Below are 19,542 nucleotides of genomic sequence, written 5' to 3'. Positions count from 1 at the left end.
TGTGATCTGTGTGATTTCCCTGGAGTTAAGTCAACCTGTCAGTGTCCAGCTTTCTCTCCACTTCACTCGCTGGGTGCTTTTTACCTTGTTCTCCCTACACAATGAATACGCTCGTGGCTTTGTCCCTGTGGGGGGTTTGGATTCGCTTGTAGAGTGACAGAACCGACACCCTCATCGGTGGCAGGGCATAACATGCCTGTTCAGACTAATGCTGCAACAGTTTGATTGCAGCATTAGAACCTGTTTTCTTCGTAATCAGCCGTTGATCGTGTTTACTGGGCATTATGTGCATTGATAATTACTTTACAAGATAATGCTACAATATCATATAAAGAAAATTAGGTATTTGCTCTTGAGAAATGCTGCGGTGGAAAATTGACTTTGTAAAGCCAGTGGAAAATTACCCAACCTCTGATGACCTTCTCTTGAATAACCAGCTGAGTACTTGCAGCACAGGGGCATCAACGCCTATCTGTAGCGTATCTGTCCACCACAGTCACAACCAACTGATTTTATACACCGCACACACACACAAATGAAGACGAGAAGAATGTTCGTGTGGATTATATTATATCTTCCCTTTCATCTTTGGGCATCCTAAAAAATGTAGCTCATCTTAAAAAATGTACCCACTTGCTTCTTTCATCTAGAGGGCAGATGAGGAGCAAGCTACTAACCCTCTTTAAAGAAACTTTGGTTTGGATGTCGCTAGGCAAAAAAACTGCAAAGGATGCTACTCCAGGAAGATCTGAAATACAGTGTCTTTAAAAACAAGCCTTTCTTTACCATAGCTCTCGGTGATGTTCTCATGAACAGAGCAACGGACAAAAGAACCTCCCCTGTTGAGTAATGAAATTAAATGACAGCTCTTGAGCGAGGGAGGGATGCTGAGAGAGAGAGAGAGAGAGAGAGCAAGGGAGAGAGGAGGAGGGGGAGGGGGTTGTCCAGCCAGGAAATTGAAGCCATCACAAGCAAATTGAGTTCAGGTCCTCTTGGTGGGCAAGAGCAGACCAATCAATTTGGCCTACTACTCAGTGCCTGTCAGACTCACAGAAGGACACCTTGGCATCCAATAATAGGAGCACAGTAAACAACTGAAGCCCCGGCTCAGTTAGTCTCAGCTAACAGCTAGCTATCCATAGTAATTTGTCCTCAGGGGAAACAAATACGGGACAGTAGCGAGCATCGGTGTCGTATGAGCTAAAGAAATTGTTTCGCTGCAGTGTGTGGACACTGGTTAATAGCTGCCAAGTTAAAGGTTGGACCAATTCCTCTCACTGCAGCATTTTTGTTCACAGTTTGATTGAAGAGAACAATGCTTGTAACATGATTAAAAAAAGGCAATATTTCATCTTTGTATCCTCACTTTTCTAAATGCATAAATAAGACAAATGAAAAAAAAAAGACGTCTACTTTTTTGACAGTAAATCCCATTAAGATTCTCTAGGTTGGAACGTCTTTTTTTAATGAGCCTTGTTTGGCCTTTCCCTTTTCGCTAATCTTTGGACAGTGACACAACATTCTCGCTAATTATTTTGATTACACAGCAGGACTGCTCAACATCGCAGTTCTGAAGCAACTGGCAACGAGGGGTGGAAACACACAACCCCAAAGGCCTCATTATCTCTGTTGGTTCCCAATTAATCCATTAAGTTGTTTTGGCTCAGCTGTAAGACTTGAGGCACCATGTTGTATAGCAAGTCATTGCACCATCATACAACCGTCTTACGTGAGCTTTTGTTTTTCATTAACTTTCAAAGCATCTTAACAAGCTTACCCAGTAATCCACGATGAGTTCAAGTCATACACTTCCCACTTCCAGAACATTCTCAGCCAAAACAATGAATATTTACAGAAATCACGGTGACCCACATTCAATTTTAAGGACTCAACTGCTCTATGGGAACCTTATATATTTTTATAGCTGCTCAGCTGTCATGCCTTCACCGGCTTACTGTGATGAGGTTGCTGGGCTTACCATATGTAAAACTCCACTCATGGTATTGATGGTCTGCAAGGCAGCCAATAATCATTTATGCATGTGATAAGCCACTGGACTTGTGCAGAAGGCTGGGAAAAGGCTTAAGGGCCGACACATTATGAGATTTGTGGTTATACAGGCTGTAAACATCTGGTTGGGTTGCTTGCTGCCAGTGGGGTGAGTTCTTGTGAAGGATTGTTTGAATACTGCGTCTGTCTCGTAATATTACAACTTCTATCATGTTTTTGTTTTTGGGCCCTCATTTTCCTCGTTCTGCCCTTTCTGGCCCATCATAAATTGGTAACAAGAGACAATGAAAGGAAAAACCAATATACATCACTTTTTTTTATGTGACGACATCGCAGCTTCCCCCCCTTGGAACATTATTTTACAGGTTGTGAGTGGGTCCCAAATGAGCACATGCACATGTCTAAGCATTTATTGCCATTATTCTTCACATGTACCAGTTTTTCATATGGAAGTACCAATCTTCACAACAACAAAAAACATCTGAGCTTGTGTTACAGCTTATCTAACGCCCAGACATCCTTGTGTTTCTCACTCTCGAGGGAATTTAATACTCAATATGTAATGCATTACAATCATTATTTTTAGAGTATATCCATGACTTCGAAAGCCCCAACTTTGTGCTAAACTGGAGATTTTATTATGGGGCTGCGTCAAAAGCCTTGTAGCATTAACCAGTAATGTTATCTGATTAATCTGATTGCATGGTGCCGTAGCATTACATGACTTGAATTTGTAATGCAATGTCAGCACAAAGTGCTGAGTCAAAAATGTTTTTCTTTTTTGTCCCGATAACAGTTTGTGATTTAAACTGCGTTGTAAAGCTGGAAGGTGCATCTCTTTAGATATGCTGCTATGCATTACACCTTCTCAGCTAGTGTTGTGTAAATGGACTCAGTCAGCTATTTTACTTCCAATGCTATTTTAGGATTTTGTCCCGAGGAAGTTCCACAATTGGGATAAAATACTTCTTTGCACTGCGTTTTATGCTATCATTTACAATGTATTTATTTTACACGCTCTAATTACATTTAATATGAATTATATTCAGACTGAATAATACTATTGATTAGCATGCACATTTCTCATGTCCAAGATCATAAATATTCATTAAAAATCTTGATAATTTTCCCAGAAGTAAGACAGACCCCTATCAAAGTTGATAGTCCAGTCATTTATGATGCACATATATATTTGAAATATTTCTTAAGAAAGGAAAAAATTTCTAAAGTCAGATTCACCAACTTTTCTTCAGTCCAATTTAAAATGATTAAGAATTAAAAATGATTTGTAATAAGATCACATCCTGAAGCCATTGTCCCTGACTGTCCCTACAATAACTGCTTTTTGAAGTGTAGCATTTGTGAATTTATTGTTCATCCGCCTCATTGGTGCCTGTAGATAGAGAATCATCATATTTCTTTCGTGGGCTATGTATTGGACTTTACTACCATGAATTCTTTTTTTTAAAGATGCATAACATTTATTCCACCAAGGAAAAATATCTATCCTCACAACGTTCATCAAAGATTAAAAAAGTAATTTCTGAATCTGTGTCGTGATTCTGTTGCACCTTAAGATGTAATGTGTTTTCTCCATAATCCTGCTGACCAAATAAACACGTGAAGAGGTAGGAATAGAAACGGTCAGTTTATGCTAAAATACAAAAGGGTGTCTTGATGTTTTAGCATAGTTTGATGACTTGTTTACAATATATTTTTGCAAGTGGAAATACTTTTTGATTTTATTATTGCATCTGTTATTTAAACAGTTTTGCCTGTTTGGCCAAACAATGCAACTGAGGTGCTTGGTTGACGTATGCAAAGCAGGATCTAGCGATTCTTTCGTATACTGGACATATTTAAATATAAACATTTTCCTGAATCAACCTGCCGCTTCTTAATGAATGTCTTCATTAATTGTTTATACCTAGGGATTACCTTAAACTAAAAAAAAAAAATGCTTTTAATTGTATGTGGTGACTACAGATAATTGGAAAGTATCTTTATCAATCCACTTGTGCAACCTGCCTATCAATATAAAAGGCATAATCATCACAGGCAAGCCTTTTTACAGGCAACACCACTCCAGCTGTGGGGAATCAAGACATCTTGCCTCAGTTGGTGTAGGCACATGTAGCAGATGCAGAATGCTGTCTCTGAGCGGATCATAATAGAAGTGCGTTGAGGTGACCAAAGGAAGAAACATTAAACGACAGAACACAGGAAGAAAAGAGAGCGTGTCGGGCTGACAATAAGGTTGCAGTTCAGGCGTTACATATTTGTGAGGTAACACCCTCGTTGAGGGCAATATTATTTTAACGTGCCGTTAGTTGTTCACATTTTACTGGAGAATAAGGAGAAATCAACATTTGTACTGCTGCGCATTATTTAAAACAAATCTCCTGTGCAGCTTCAACAGAAATGGTGGGGAGGCTTCAGGTGAACTGACAGTAGATACAGCAGCTCTCTGCAATAGATCTTGAGAAAACCTTACAATTATTCACTGGAGAACTTGGCAACTGGAAAATAGTGCACTTATAGGCCAACATAGCAAACACAGAATCAACAAAGTCTGTTTCTGAACTGCTGATGTCAAACAGAGGGGCCGTGGTTGCTTCACTGATAGGTTACCAAGGAAGGATATAGTCCTACAAGGGAGGCCAAAACAGAACCCTGAGTATTGTCCAGTAATCCATTTTCTGTAACTGTGAAGAGTCCTGGTGTGGTTGGAGCATATTCCAGCTGACACTGGGTGAGAGGCAGGCTACACCCTGGACAAGGCATCAGTTCACTGCCGCCAATCTCTAAAAAGACAAACAACCACTGGCACACATTTTAAATGAAATCTGAACAGTGCGGATACAGCTGTGTTAACAGCTGTATCCGCATTGCATGTCTAGGATCCGCTGGATCCTAGACATGCAATGCGATCTAGGATCAATGATAGCCGATTACAGAAGCAATGCCAGAATAATGGTATTTGCAGACTTGTGCTATAAACGGCCCAGTATGATGGCAAATAAAAGGAAATGTGTGGGAACTTCAATCTTAAAATTAAAACAGCCCTTTGGCAAAGATGTCCTTTGCTGTAATGGCAAGGCTACCTCCTCTGAGTAATTGTAAGTGACCATTTTTATTGTGGCCGATGGGCATAGTCTGTCCATATCAGCACAAATCGAGTTTACAATACACACTTCCTAATTCTCCCTCAGTGTGAAAATGTGAGAAATTTGGACCCCGCAATCCTTTCTCAAAGTATTCTTTTTTTTTTTACTCCAAATGTATTGTGTTTCCATGTGATTTTGAGAAAGTACATTCTTCTTTATTTTTATAACCTTCAAAAGGCAGTTGTCACTTGGCTATTTAAGGTGTTCTTCAAAACATACATAATAGAAAAATCTTTGTTTTATGTTTGTTGGATACTAATTCTTATAAAGCCAAAGGTCTAAAATAAAAGCAGAATTCTCTTTTATGTACTTTTTTCTCATTTATTGAGTAAAATGTCTTTAGGGTCATTAATATTCATTACTTTTTAATCCTTGTATATTTCACACTCACCCCCCTCCCTCTGTTGGTCATTTGCAAATGTGGCCTCCAGCCTGCTGCATGTTCAAAATAAAGGTGGAAATTGCCCCTCTGCTACTGTACACAAACATATGCTACCTTATTTTTCATTTTGGCTGAATGGTTTTCCCACAAAGAAGAGTGTTCCTTTTCTGTCACAGTCTCCAAAAATGCAAACGGAAAGGCAATCACGTACAAACAAAAACAAATTATGCACTGCGACACAATGTCACCGCAATGCATTATGCCGGGGCCTGCATGCTTTTTGCTAGAAACTATTGCACGGAAATTGCTGGCTGCTTGGCAACAAAACAAATGGAAAAAAGGTTTGGTGTGATTCTTATTATCTAAATGATTCGTTGCATCAGAAATAATTGGTAAAAAGATCATTGGCCATAAAATTAATTATTAAGAGATTGATTGTGTTTCCTTCCCAGTGAACATCCTCTCTCTAAAAATGTTCTAATTTCCTGGAGGATGAAATGGAAATATAAATACTGGAGCATCTACTTTACTTGATGTTTTGCAAATATAATGTGATGCGATACAATGACGATTGTTCTGAAGCAGCTCCAGTTGCTTACATGAATTCATGGTAAAGATGTGTTCAGCATTTCTCAAGGGATTAATAAAGATCTTTCTGATAAGGTTCTCTTTATATATATGTACATTAATATGTATGGATATGAATACATTGTTATTTAGCATTTTATATAAAAAATATTTTTTTGCAGCAACTGATACAGATGGCATTATTAAATGGAGTTTCTGTTTTTGTATATACCTTTTTCTCACCTGTAGTTTAAGTATAAATGTACATTCTAGACATTTTACATGCTAACTAGAACAGTATTTCCCAACGGTTGAAGTGCAGTAACTATGGGATCTTTTGGAAGTAGGATCTCTCAGGGATTTTGTCCGATGTAGCTTTGACAAAGGAAATAAAAAATATTGTTCATAGGACTTTCAGCTGAGGGAGTTTCCTCAGAAAACAAAGAAATTGTTTTAGTTGGGAATTATGTTTTCCTTTCCTCGGAAGCTCCATATACTGCTGTCAAGTTAGAAATAATAAATATGCAGCCTCTGGTTAAACTTTCAAAGTAAAACTTACTGACAAACTTCATATATACTGATATGATTTCTGAGTTATAGTATTAATATATATATATATATATATATATATTAATATTATTATAAGCTTAGTTTTAGGCACACAAATATTGCAAAGTCAGTTCCTGAGATTTCGGTATATCATTTATATTTACATAGATTCAGAACAAACCCTGGTCTTCCACAGGAAGTTCCTCTGCTTGACCCATCTGACCACCCCAGTCCTGTACAACGTTTCCTCACACTTTATAATCCTTGCAACAACTCCAGAAAGGACACTGCAGGGGTAGCTGCAGCACCATGCTTAAAAGCAAAGGATCACCTACCTGCTTACAGCCTGTTCTCACTCTCAAATGGAAATCAATCAAAGGTACAGACAATTTATACATCCACTCAACTGTTGCATAAATGCATGAACATGCACAGATGTACCAATATGAAAATTATGCAGATGCATGTTGCTAATATTGGCTGGAATAATTTGTTTTTTCTAAGTATAAGCGACAGGAAACTTTGTACTAGTGCATGGACATAATGTGCTTGAAAACGTACATTACAGTAAGTGCAGTGTGTCGATTGTGAGCTTTGATGGCACTGTCATCACGCTGTCGAGTCACATGCAGACTAGAATCCTATAATTGAAGCACATGCAGGGAATGAGAAAGGGCTGACTGCTTGAGCATTTGGTTATAAGTTATTTTAACAGGTAATTTGACACAAATCGAGGTGACAAAAGGTCAGGCTTTTCTTCCCATGGAAGATTCTGGAATGCACAAGAAAGGCTTTTCAATTAATTTCTGGCCATTACAAATGCTGCTCAATGAAGAGGAATATATTCCTGTACATTGCCTTTTATAGTTCCATTGTCATTAACCAGCAGCTAGAGTGCATGCAGATTCTCTTTAAGCTGCTGTATCAAACTAATCAGTTGTTGTCCCTGTCATTAGGTTTTAGCAATGTGTCGCACTTCACTAATCATCCAGTCAGTTGAATCCAGTTTTTAAATCAGAGAGTGTGATATTGCTTGAGCTGATGAAGTTAATAGTTAATTCATTAGTGGCACATTTCTAAATTAAGTTTATTAGGTTAACACTCTTGCAGTACGTTATTTCAATAATAAGAAATACAATTCACTTTTTTTTTGGGGGGGGGGGGGGGTTACAGGGAGGAGAGAGAGAAAAAAAACAGTGCTATGAGATCTGAACCAGGAGAATACATTATTATACAATAAAGAAGCAAACATTCAAATTAAGTCCATTTATATGAATGGTAGTCATCGTTTTATTACATTATTATTCATCCAAAATGACCACTTTTTTGAAATGCATTGACAAAACAACTCTCTGTCTGTTGTTACTCTCTTAATTGTGTTTGTTGCAGTTGAGTTACCAATCCTTTGTATTTTTTCCATTAAAAAAAAAAAAGTATCATGAGTTGCCACATCAGCCAGACTTTCCGCTCTGCATCAATTTACGTTTGAACTCTCAAAGCTGGATAATCACGGCTGTGTAAATAGTCATTATTTCTGCAGAATAAACAGAGAGCAACTAAACAAATGTGCTCGTCTGTAGCTGTTTGGTGTTGGAAAGATAAATCGGATTTAATAACAGCTAATAGGGTTGCAGGTTATTGTGAATTATTATCCAGTACATTACAATTATGGATCAGCTTTGCGTAAGCAGCAAATACATGTGTAGTGTTTCAACATAAATGTCTTGTCGTGTCTCTAATGTATTTTTATTAATGCAGCGACTTATTTCTGAAGTGTAAGTGGCTTTTGAATGAAAAAGCTAACACCCTCAATATTTACGCAGAACAGTGAATTCCTTGTAGACTGTCACTGGGTACAGCACCAACATCACATGGCCTGAAACTCATAAACACATCAAGCCTCACCATTCAGTGCTCAGGGCCTCGTCTGCTCCACTCTGTTGTAAACTGTCTCCGAGTGTCAAATCCTTCATCCTGATGCGTGAGACACACACATAGAGAAGAATTGCTGCATCTCTCATTTTATGGCTTTGGATGTCAGCGGAGGGTAGAACCAGGCAGTGAGTCAGTAGCGGTTAACTTTGTAGCTAATGCTTTGTGGCAGTCGTGCAGGTTTCTTCAGCTCTGCTTAAGGCGCAGAGGTAAGCTGGTTGAACTACTCGTGTCTCGGCGTTCTCAGTCAGCCAAGTCAGGTTGTTTAAAAGTGCACCAAAGTAAGGATGAAGGTGGTGGAGGTGGTGGTGGTGGTGGTGTGGGGGGGGTATAGAGGGAGAGGGTGGTGAAATCCATCACACACAAAAAAAGGCAAAGAGCTTTTTCTATTCTAATGCAGAATGGAGAGAGATTAGATGGGCCTAAAATGCTCAGATGTAGCACCAGGTGGTGTTGGAAGACATCAATTATGAATTTGACGTTATCCCTCTGGGGACGTTTGATTGGGTAAAAATCTGTTTTGGGTTTTTTGCCCTATTTGTCATTGAGTGAAATTTAAAATGTAAAACTCCATATGCCCACTGAGCTAAACATGCCATTGGTTCTGTAGTGGGAAATATTTGCTCGTCTGTAAGATGATTGCAGATCTAGTAGATCTAATTATTGAAAGAAAAAAGGACATGGCCATGTAATCTTAAGAAATGCATTCATTTTGTGTTTCTAGCTGTAGGCAGGTGGTGATTTCAGGATTAGTTCCATCAAGCCACCGCCGTTTCCTGGTAGCTGCAGTTAAACACTGAGTGCTGTTTTCAAGTCGACAGAGATGATCCAGAAGTCAGTCGGCTCATATATCGCGATTCGGTGTGGACTTTCATGATTACAGTTTCTTACCTCATTCCATCTATTTCTGTGGGATGAAGGTTCGGTTTTCCCTTCAACATTTCCCTTTAATTCTGACTTCTTTCAGATCATTGTGTTTGTTTTCTTGTTACATTCTCTTCATACTGTCATTTGTGGAAAAGGAAAATCCTCATATTAATGAACTAGTTCAACAACGAAAGACAGATGGACACGGTTGGCATCTGTTTGGACCATATTGAATCATCAAGAGGCTAAACTGAGATATTTACCCGGTTGAGATCAAAACACAGCTAAAACAAACATTACAATTTATAAGATGAATATATACATCAGTGTTGTTTTGATACACGATTATTAATAATAATGCATTTTATTCTAAATGCTCTAAACTGTATGATGAGATTTACACGATGTTGATGTATTTATCTTTTGGAACAAAGGCTCAAGCTGTGAATTAAATTTGCATTATTTTATTTGGTTCCTGTTTTGTTTCATCTCCTCTTCCCTCTTGTCTTCTGTAATGTCATATTATGACTGGTAGCCTATTAGGCTTGAACAAAAAAATATATTTAGCAACCCAAACATGCAGAAGGGTGAGATGTGCTAATGTATGCAGGTGGGATGAAACTGAGTTAATTAGATAGACGGAAAGAAAACAAACGGGACTTCAGCAAGAGGGATCTTGTCATCTGTCAAAAGATGTCATCTATGATAGATGGCAGGTGAGAGTGTGAGACTAGTGACAAACATGTCTGTGCGACGACACGTGGTGTTTTAACAAGAAAAAATGTGTTTCCTATGTGGGCTAGACAATAAATGGTAGAAGGGTAAATAAATAAGCATACATGCTGTACCCTGCTTCCATAAATCTGCATGAGATTGTTTTGGCCAGAAATACTCAAAATGATGGACTGTGCTGATAATCACATGCTATAAGCAAGTGTTCTCTAAATGAGTAACACAAAGCACAACACCATTAGCTGCAACACAACACACACACAAACACCAAGATACATAAATCCAAGTCACATCTGACCCATTTCCCAATGGCAAGCTTGAAAAGGCAGAAATGTAGTGTGTGTGTGTGCGTGTGTGTGTGTGTGTGTGTTTCACCGAGGAGCGAGGGAGTGAATGATCGAGCTTCATTCTGAATGTGGCAGAATGCAGATGTTGCTTAGAAATGCCTAGTGATGATTTAATGATACAAAAACAGCAAAAGGTAGCAGTCTTCGACTCGGGAGCGGCAGGAGGACCACATTATGTCAGGATTATAGTCAGAATCAGTTGGAGGAGATTGTGATTTATTTCACTTTCATTTCAGTGTTGCTTACAGAAACAAGTTTGGAATTTGTTTTTTCCATTTCTGTCTTTCTTTTTTTTAAAAAAAAAGCTGCTCGAAAAGGGTTTTGTTGGCTTTGTTTATGTCATCAAAATAGAGCCCTGCCTGCCTGAAATTGTAATTTGTGTTATGGATGATCCCAAAGGAAACCCGATTGTTATGTCAACAGGAGGCTTTGTCTATCATCTGTTTTGTGTGTGTGTGTAGGTTTAGAAGCAGAGTATTATTAGTGTGGAAATGATGCAGCATGACCAGTATGACTAAAAAAAAAAAAGTGTACTTTCCAAGGTGGCCAGCAGATGGCACAGCACATTTGGTCTGTACGGAAAGGTGATGGAGGGCACAGAGAGAGAGAGAGAGATCTTTCTGTGAGTTTTGTTTTCCTGGTTGACTGATCTCCCTCAGTGATCTGATTGTGAGAACGGACTCGTGGGAAGTGTGCTCTCACCGCAGGTGTCACACTGCTGTTAGATAAGATTATTTGTGAGGGTGAGGGGGTTGCATTAGTGTGTGTACACGTGTGTGCGTGTACATGTGTGTGTGAGTGTGTGTGAACAAACACTTAGGCTGCTCAGTGTGCGTGTCTTCTCATTCAATGTGGGCCTGATAGAAATGTAGTGTTATTTTGTCTTCGTTTGGAACACAATATAACACAGAAGTTGTTTTTTTACTGGCACACTGTGCACCATATGCGACCACTCAGGAGACTTCCAAAGCCCTATGTCTATTTGTTTTCTGTCACATAAACCCAAACTTGGATCAGTTGTTTTTTGTTCTAGGATTGAGTTTTTATTGTGCAGTACCACTCACACTGTATTTTAATCACTTACTGTGATTTTCAGTAGAAACGATTCATTAAACATTACAGTAGAAAAACATAGTAGTTAAAACTTCATTGAGTATTAAATAATGGTAACAAAGGCTATATGACTCAATTTATGATCACTGTATTTCTCTCTAACTTTGAGTGCTTAGGCTAATGGTCTCTTATTGCAGACATTGCTTTAAACAATCAACATTGTCTCATTGACAGGGAATTCATAAACATATAAACAATGTTTTGGGGTTCAACATCCCTTTCTGATGTCAGAAGGTTGTCATTCAATTTCAGAGTCCAAAAATATAGTTTATTTTTTATTTTTAATCTTCATTTGAACCAAAGTGGACTGCGCAGCTGATACCTTTAAGGTCAAATTTACAATGTTACCAATTTTATTTCATTGTACCAACCAATTGTATAGTAAGCATTTGTTAATGCATTGCAATTACATATTGCAAGTGAATTGGGAATGAAGCTAGGATATTAGAATAACATTTAAAAAAAATCAATGTCAATTTTAGTATAGAACTATAGATCCAGTTTTTAGCAGTTCTTAAAATCGAAGGTTTATTACGTGATACAGGGTAATAGTCTGCACTTTCCCAACAATAAACTGTTGTGTATAATGTTCCAAAGCACGTTTCAATGCTAACCTCCTCTGTCAGATTATATTCTCAGTTTGTTTAATAATAGAACTTTTCATTGAAGAGCCAAGGGAGAATGTCCTTGATCATTTGCAGGCTTCGCCGGAATTTAAACTTTCAAGAAGCAAAGTGCTGTTATTTGCTTTGTGCTTGTTAAAAGTGAGTGTGTTTGGTCAAGCAAATTATGAAAACAAGCACATAATAAGAGTTAGCAGGCGCACTAAGCCATAATATCTTGTAAACTGGCAGCAGGGATGGTTTAAGCTGCTTTTATGCTAATGTTGCTACATGTGACTGTCAGCAGCAGAGACAATCAAATATCTTCAATCGTGCTTAAACCAATAAATATCCACATCCACCAAAGCTGATGGACAACACCAACAAACAACACCCACTACTGGATATTTAATGCGGTGGTTATTCAACACAACACGCACTGTATGTACACACATGCGTACTCTATTTAAGCAGACTATTCTAATGTTGCACTAATTTGCATGTCCTCTATATCACTAATTTCTTCCTCCAACTGCTGCAGGATTGCCAACAGTACAGCATAATCTCTTCATTGTTGCTGTAATTAGCCTTGTAAAATATACATGGAGCTGGTCAAAGGCTGCTAGTGCCAGTATTCCCAGCCCGATGCTTCCAGGATAGTCAACAAAATAGATTGCTTCCGTGCCTTAGGATTCTTCATTTGGCATCAGCAAGAAGAAAACCATGCAAAGCCACTGTCGATTAAGCGGAGATACACCAAACACGTCAAATGCTTGACTCACCCTTTATCCTTTGCTTGGTTTATTTTCTTTATGTTTTCAAACTGCACACACATAACTGACGCACGAACATCAACAAAAAAGGAGAGGATTTCTTCAGAGATGACTTTTTCCCCCTGTTGCATTATCTACATTCGAAAGGCCACATCTGATCGTATTCCTCTTTCTAATTACTACGATGACATTTATCCATATTCCTACTGTTTTAATAGACTTTTGCATTTAATTATTGTACTTGAGTTTGCACTTGCAGTTGGAATCTGCCATGTCAATTGTTGAAATCTAAATTAATATATTTTCATATCTGATAATGAATAAAAATGTCATGGAAGCAGTCATCTTCACAAGGCATGGCCTATCATCTATCCAACCTGAAAACAGTTTTTCATTTTCATGCACAGTCTCTGTTGTATGCCTGAAAATCCCTCACCTCCATCATTTTAACCACCCCCTTTTCTTCTTGCTTTGTTCCTTCTTTTTGTTTAATTAAATGTTGTGTGTATTTGCATAAGTTCTAAAATATATAATGGGGTCATTTGCATTAGATTGCAGATTTGATAACCTTTGCTTTTGCCAATAATTACTGTAAAACCTGTCTCTGTCTGTCATCACTGAGGATGTGGCAAAGACCTCTCTGTGCTCACAAAAGGTTAGCTGGAGGCCTCTGTCTGGACTTATGAAAAAGCCTGAGGAAAATGTCATTAGAGCAAGGGAAAAGGCACTTTGAATTAAATCAGAAATTCAATCAGGATGGCTTAAAGGACGTTGTGTGCATGTGTCAGGGCGAGGAATTGTTTAAAGATGTATTAGACCAGTACTTATACCAGCACCCTTACGCTGACACAATAGAGTACTTCATTCAATACCCATCATGTGACTGGAAGCATTCAGTTGTGTAAAATTTCACCTTTTCTACTTCCCATGTAAACAATTTTCATAGAAATGCATTTTCTAATCCAAATTGATTAAAAACTCTTAAAAAATATATTATGTGCTTATGGCAATTGCCTGTGAATCTGAGTAGAGCCCAATAGATTATGTTACGTAATACAATAAATTACAGTGAACCTCAACAGAAACATTACATCCACAAACAAACCATATTGCGCACAGAGGAATACACAAAATTCTAGAATATTGAACTTATGAAAAGTGGGGGTATAAACATTTTTAAATCTGTTAACACTCTTGTCTTGTCGAATGAATGAATGAATAAATAAATGTTATTTGAGAGAGGGAGGAATAGTAACCTTTAGTTTGCAGTTTGAGCCGTGATTGGATGACCTGAGGGACCCGTCGGCATTGCTGAGGTCAAGAGCTCAGAAATGTGGATACAAGCTAAGCCATGAAGTACTTTATAAGTGATTAAAAGAATCTTAAAATCAATTGTGTTCTTGACAGGCAGCCAATGCAGTGAAGCTAAAATGGGAGTATTATGTGATCTCCGATTAACTCCCAGCTGAAAACCTAGCTGGTGCAGTTTAGATCAGTTGAAGCCATGCCAGGGTGGTTAGATTCTGGCCAGTGAAAAGTGAGATGCAGATGCAAAGATGGGAGAATAATGCCCAGTTTTGTAGAAAAATAATTGCGGTACGATGTGTGCGTTTGTAGGTGCTCTTGTGAAAAAGAGGCTACAGCATGCGTCCAATCAGCACTTAGGAAATGCCTCTTCTTGCTGAGAGTGCAGAATGTGTGAAGAAGACGACCATGGGGGGCACCTTCTGTTCTCTCTCCAGGCCATTTTGACTTTGATACAACCCAACAAAAAAAAAAGAAGAAAAACCTGGCACACAAAGTAAACAATCAAGCAGGAACTTCCACTGCAGCCGTTTTCACCAACAAGTAATGTTCTGCTTAAAAAATATTTATAAATTACATATTGATTCATTCTGTCTGACGTTAATTGCACTCTGTATTTATGAAGCTGTCATAAATGTCTCTTTGACCTTGTTGCTAGAGTGTGAGATCTGTGTGTGCTAGTGGTTGTCATTTTGCAGTAAATCTTGATGTGTATTTAACATGTACCTTATATTAACAGCCCTTCCCATCACTAATCAACACTGCTATTCTGCAATCATCACGACTATAATAAAACTGGACAGTCTTGTCTCCTAGAAATTAATTTTATAAATATAATTAATATGCAACATGCTTATGAAGGGGTTTTAATGCTGACCAGTTTCCTTTCCTATTAACATGAGAAATATATCATATGGCAAGTTGCAAATACTGTTGACACAGAAGATATCAGTTTCATTTTCCATTTGTTTTCTAGAACATAAAACGTTTCCTAAGTTTAGCCAATTCTATTCGATTCTCTAAACTGCAGACCATAGTCTTTATTTGAACCATAGCTCCTCGTGTCAGAGTTCAGATGCAGCATGTGTGTGCTGTGATCAGTCCCGATTCGTAATCCGTTTTTCAAATGGCAAGTTGGACCATCAGCCACTTAGTATCAGAATCAGAATCAGAAGTAGTTTATTGCTATTGTCAATGAGGGTTCACAGACTAGGATTTTTTCTCGGTGAAGTTGTGCTACATGTGACAGTAATGACAGAGATACAAAAACATAAGTACAGACACATCACAAAACAGCAGCACCAGGAGTGGATACACAGATGTATATTAGCAGCATTAAAACTAGCGTAATCACGCAGTGCAAATAGTGATACATATTTAAGTGCAAAAAAAAAAGAGGATTATAATAAATAACAAAAATAATGAGCTGGCAGAGCAGAGCACTAACATCGGAGGCTCTGTTTTGTGCTCTTGCTTCTAGTCGCAACGGCGCGTCACGTTTCACCTGCCGGACGGCTCTCAGGAGAGCTGCAGTGACAGCGGTCTCGGGGACCACGAGCCTGTAGGCAGTGGCTCCCTCCTCACACAACCTCTCCCTCTGGTGCAGGCGCAGGACGACTTCTATGAGCAGGCCTCCCCCGATAAGAGGACTGAAGCTGACGGCAACTCTGATCCCAACTCCGGTGAGTTTTAATACACTGACTTTCTTTTTTACGTATGCATACATGGACATAGTGAGGGAGGACATGAGAGGGCAACGTGCCACATATCATTTAATTTAGAGCCATTTGAATGCTCAAGTAGGTTTCTAGTGGATACACGAGCAGGTCATTCATTCCTAAGTTAATCATCCAGACTTGTTCATTCCTCCCGTGAGCCAACCTGGGCTTCCCGTAGGCTCCTCACCTATTTGTGAAACTCATTTGATTTATTTAGAGATGATTTCCCAGTTGTAAGTCTCGGTTCTCGGTTGAAAATGTTAACTCTTAACTATTGCTGTTGGGAATGCACATCTCCGACCCAGTTTTCTCATTTTATCGTTAAGAGGCTGGGCATGCGCGGAGATCAAGAAACTCACCCGGAGGTCAATTTCGGCTTGCCTGCTGAGCACCCAGAAGCACATGAACACATTGTTGTGTTTGCACTGTGCGTTTCATTTCATACAGAATGTAATTCAGCAGATGTACTCACAGTTGGCAGATGTACTCAGTGAGTAATGTGTATTCCTACTGACTCAATGAACAGCACTACACATGGCTGAGCCATGTGCAGTTTCAACTAACTGGCTAGCATTGCCGTAAGGCAAAATCCATCTTAAATCCATCTTAAATGAGTTCATTGTTGATTTATTTAGTTTCCACTAGTAGTAGAAAAGCACACCAGATACACCGGTAGAATATGAGTGCTGGATCGCTCTGGGTAAAACAAGTTTGTCTCATGCTGTTTAGTAAAGGCTTAAAAGGTGGACTTTTGACTGATGAGTAAATGTGGAGAGAAAGCTGCAGGTTTTTGTTGATGCGTGGAAATCAGATAAATTACCTTTGCATTTTGTGACATAACTAGTGAGAGGTAAGAAATTTCAAAAGGAAAGCTGAGGGTTTTGCTTTACGAATAAATGAGCTTTCAAAACCTCTATAGTCTGCTCCTCGTCGCTGTCTAGAGGCTTGAGGCGACATGTGTTATTTGTAAAGTAACATAGCCTAATCTCTGAGCTGTCAGCTTTCCAATTGTATTTTTATATGGTTTTTTTTGCCATCTATCCTCAGGTTGACAGTATTCCCTGAGTCCAAAAGTCGATATAAATGATATATTGATTTAAATAATAATGTGCATGGCCTTACACTTCCTTAAAATCCTATCACTACTCATTAAAGTAAGAAAAGACATGAGAATATTTCATGCTTAAAACAGTAATTAAACTAAAAGTATTTATTGGCCGGTACTGTTGATGTGCACGCAACATTTCATTGCTTGTCAGACATTAATGCATCATGTTAAATCAACATATGCAAATTAGATATGTATGCATGAGTAACAAAATGCACCTATGAGAGTCACAGCAAATTCAAGATTACAGTATGTAAAGGCTTGAATTATTCACTATAAACACGTGTATTTATGATATTTACAGTCTAGGAATCTGTGTAAGAATATAAACTTAAAGGTATTTTTTATATTTATTGCTTTTCACCATAGCCATTGCTTGGCTGGTGATTGGTGACACTGGACCCTGTGCATAATCTAATTCATTCTTCAAACTCTCCCTGGCGGAGGCAAATGTGAAGTGCACACAAGTTGTCTGTGGACTCTGGCTTTTCTCTATGAACACAAATGCAATTACCATGAATAAATATGGGTGTGCATTCATGTGATAGAAAGAAAGAAAGAAATGAGAAAAAAGAGTCGGTTGCTTTTCTGAAGCCAGATCAAGAGTCACAGTCTTTGTCTTTAAGCATCGGATTCCTGTTTTGGAAGCAGTTGTTGTTCCTTGGCAAGTTATTAACAGTGACAGGGAAAAATGCTGCGTTAACATGAAACTTTTTGAAAATGGCAAGATTTTTTTAATTATATTTAAAGGAAAACATGCCACACAATCCTCTGAAAGCTACTCAAGATAGCCATATAATCTACTTATAGAAACTTTTAAATTTAATGAACCTCACAACGAATGTCAAGCAAGATAATTTAATTGAATTGATAATGAATACAAATCTGGCCAGTGTCCTTTCTCAAAATTTCATGCCACAAATTTAGACACTTTTTTGCTATGTAATCTAATCTAAAATATAATCTAATTATTGCATGTCTTCTTCCAAGACATAACAAAGAGGTTATCAACACACCAGCAATGTAATACATCAATAAATAACATTACCATCATGTTGATACACAAAATAATTACAATTTATTTTGTCATCAGATTAGTGACACTGCATTTTAAAATATGTAAGAAATAGAAATGTTCAATTTTTAAGAAATTCCGTGTAGCCATTTCAATGGAAATTGTCACTAGCTATGGAAAGTAAGAAGACGGTTTCAATTACACACACTTTTTACCATACCAGATTTTATCTTATTTCCCCTCACAATGTCATTGAACAGATTAGCTCTAAAATTGCAAAAACAATTACAGAACAAGCTATTAAATGTGTCACATAATAAATGCTGGGTATCTGCAAGCAACATCAGCATTTAATGTATTTGTTAATGCACTGGGGTTTGTAACAAACAAATGATGCTAAATGTTTAATCTGCTGGGGCCTATAATGCTCCTACTTATTCATAATTAAATCACTTTTAAGGTTAGTAATATATGAATCATCACATTCTACTTGCACATATGCATAACACAGTATGTGTGCATGCTGCCTTGAAAGTGCTAGTTGAACTTTGGAGATACTGTTTGAAGATGAGTAATGTTAACATGAAGATGGCTTACCAACCAGGATACTTGCACTATCTATGCAGAGGAACACGCCCACCTGACGGAAACAGAGGAGGGAGCAAATGGGGAAGAGTGGACGAGTGGAAACAGTAGCTTGTTCAAACAGCACAATGTGAACGAGCGAGGGTAGCTATTAAGGGGCTTGGCGGAGAGGGACAAAATGCTCGACTGCAAGATTGTTATGTTCTCTACCATGAAAATGGAACCACTTTAACCGTTAATCATTGATGGGCAGCATATGATGGATAACTCCCTCGTTGAGGTACCTTGCTCCTTTCCTTTCTTTGCCGCTTTGTCTAAAACATCAAAGCGTCATTTCAACTCTCAACATTGAATAGTGTTCAGAAACAAAAACAAGTTCATGCTAATTAGAGCAAATCAGCTAGATAAAAGCAGATACTGCGAAATATCACAATGATGCTGGTGTGATTCTCTGGCACATGTGCCATTCAGACTTAGTGTTCTCGTCAAAAAATGTTTCAACATGTTGATTATTAATTTTAGCACAATATTGTGAAAATATGCTTCCGGAAAACAGGATTGCCTCACCGCCATTTTGTTATACTTGTAAATGGCAATTTCCGATGGCGTTTCTCCCAGACGGCAGGAGTGTCTCTCTCTGGCACAGCAGATTTGCAGCTTGGATAACGCACCTTACCTGTGTGCTATCAGGCCTATCGTTAAATTAAATGCTATAGAATCCTGAGTTACACAAAACAGCAACTCATTTATAGCATTTACATTAAAGCTTG

The 19,542-nt window shown here is 38.2% G+C and overlaps 1 protein-coding gene across 1 annotated transcript in view; it reads left to right on the top strand.

The window, feature by feature from the left end:
* LOC137897827 (protocadherin-9) overlaps positions 1-19,542 on the top strand; it is a 147,189-nt gene that overhangs the window by 92,122 nt on the left and 35,525 nt on the right. Inside the window, exon 2 of the mRNA XM_068741907.1 lies at positions 15,827-16,028. Within this exon, the coding sequence (XP_068598008.1) occupies positions 15,827-16,028 (202 nt within the window). The remainder of the gene's footprint in view (positions 1-15,826; positions 16,029-19,542) is intronic.

This window comes from Brachionichthys hirsutus, chromosome 1 (genome assembly GCF_040956055.1).
Source record: "Brachionichthys hirsutus isolate HB-005 chromosome 1, CSIRO-AGI_Bhir_v1, whole genome shotgun sequence".
NCBI lineage: Eukaryota > Metazoa > Chordata > Actinopteri > Lophiiformes > Brachionichthyidae > Brachionichthys > Brachionichthys hirsutus.
Note: the sequence above shows the minus strand (reverse complement) of the source record. Positions and strands in the feature narration are given on the sequence as shown.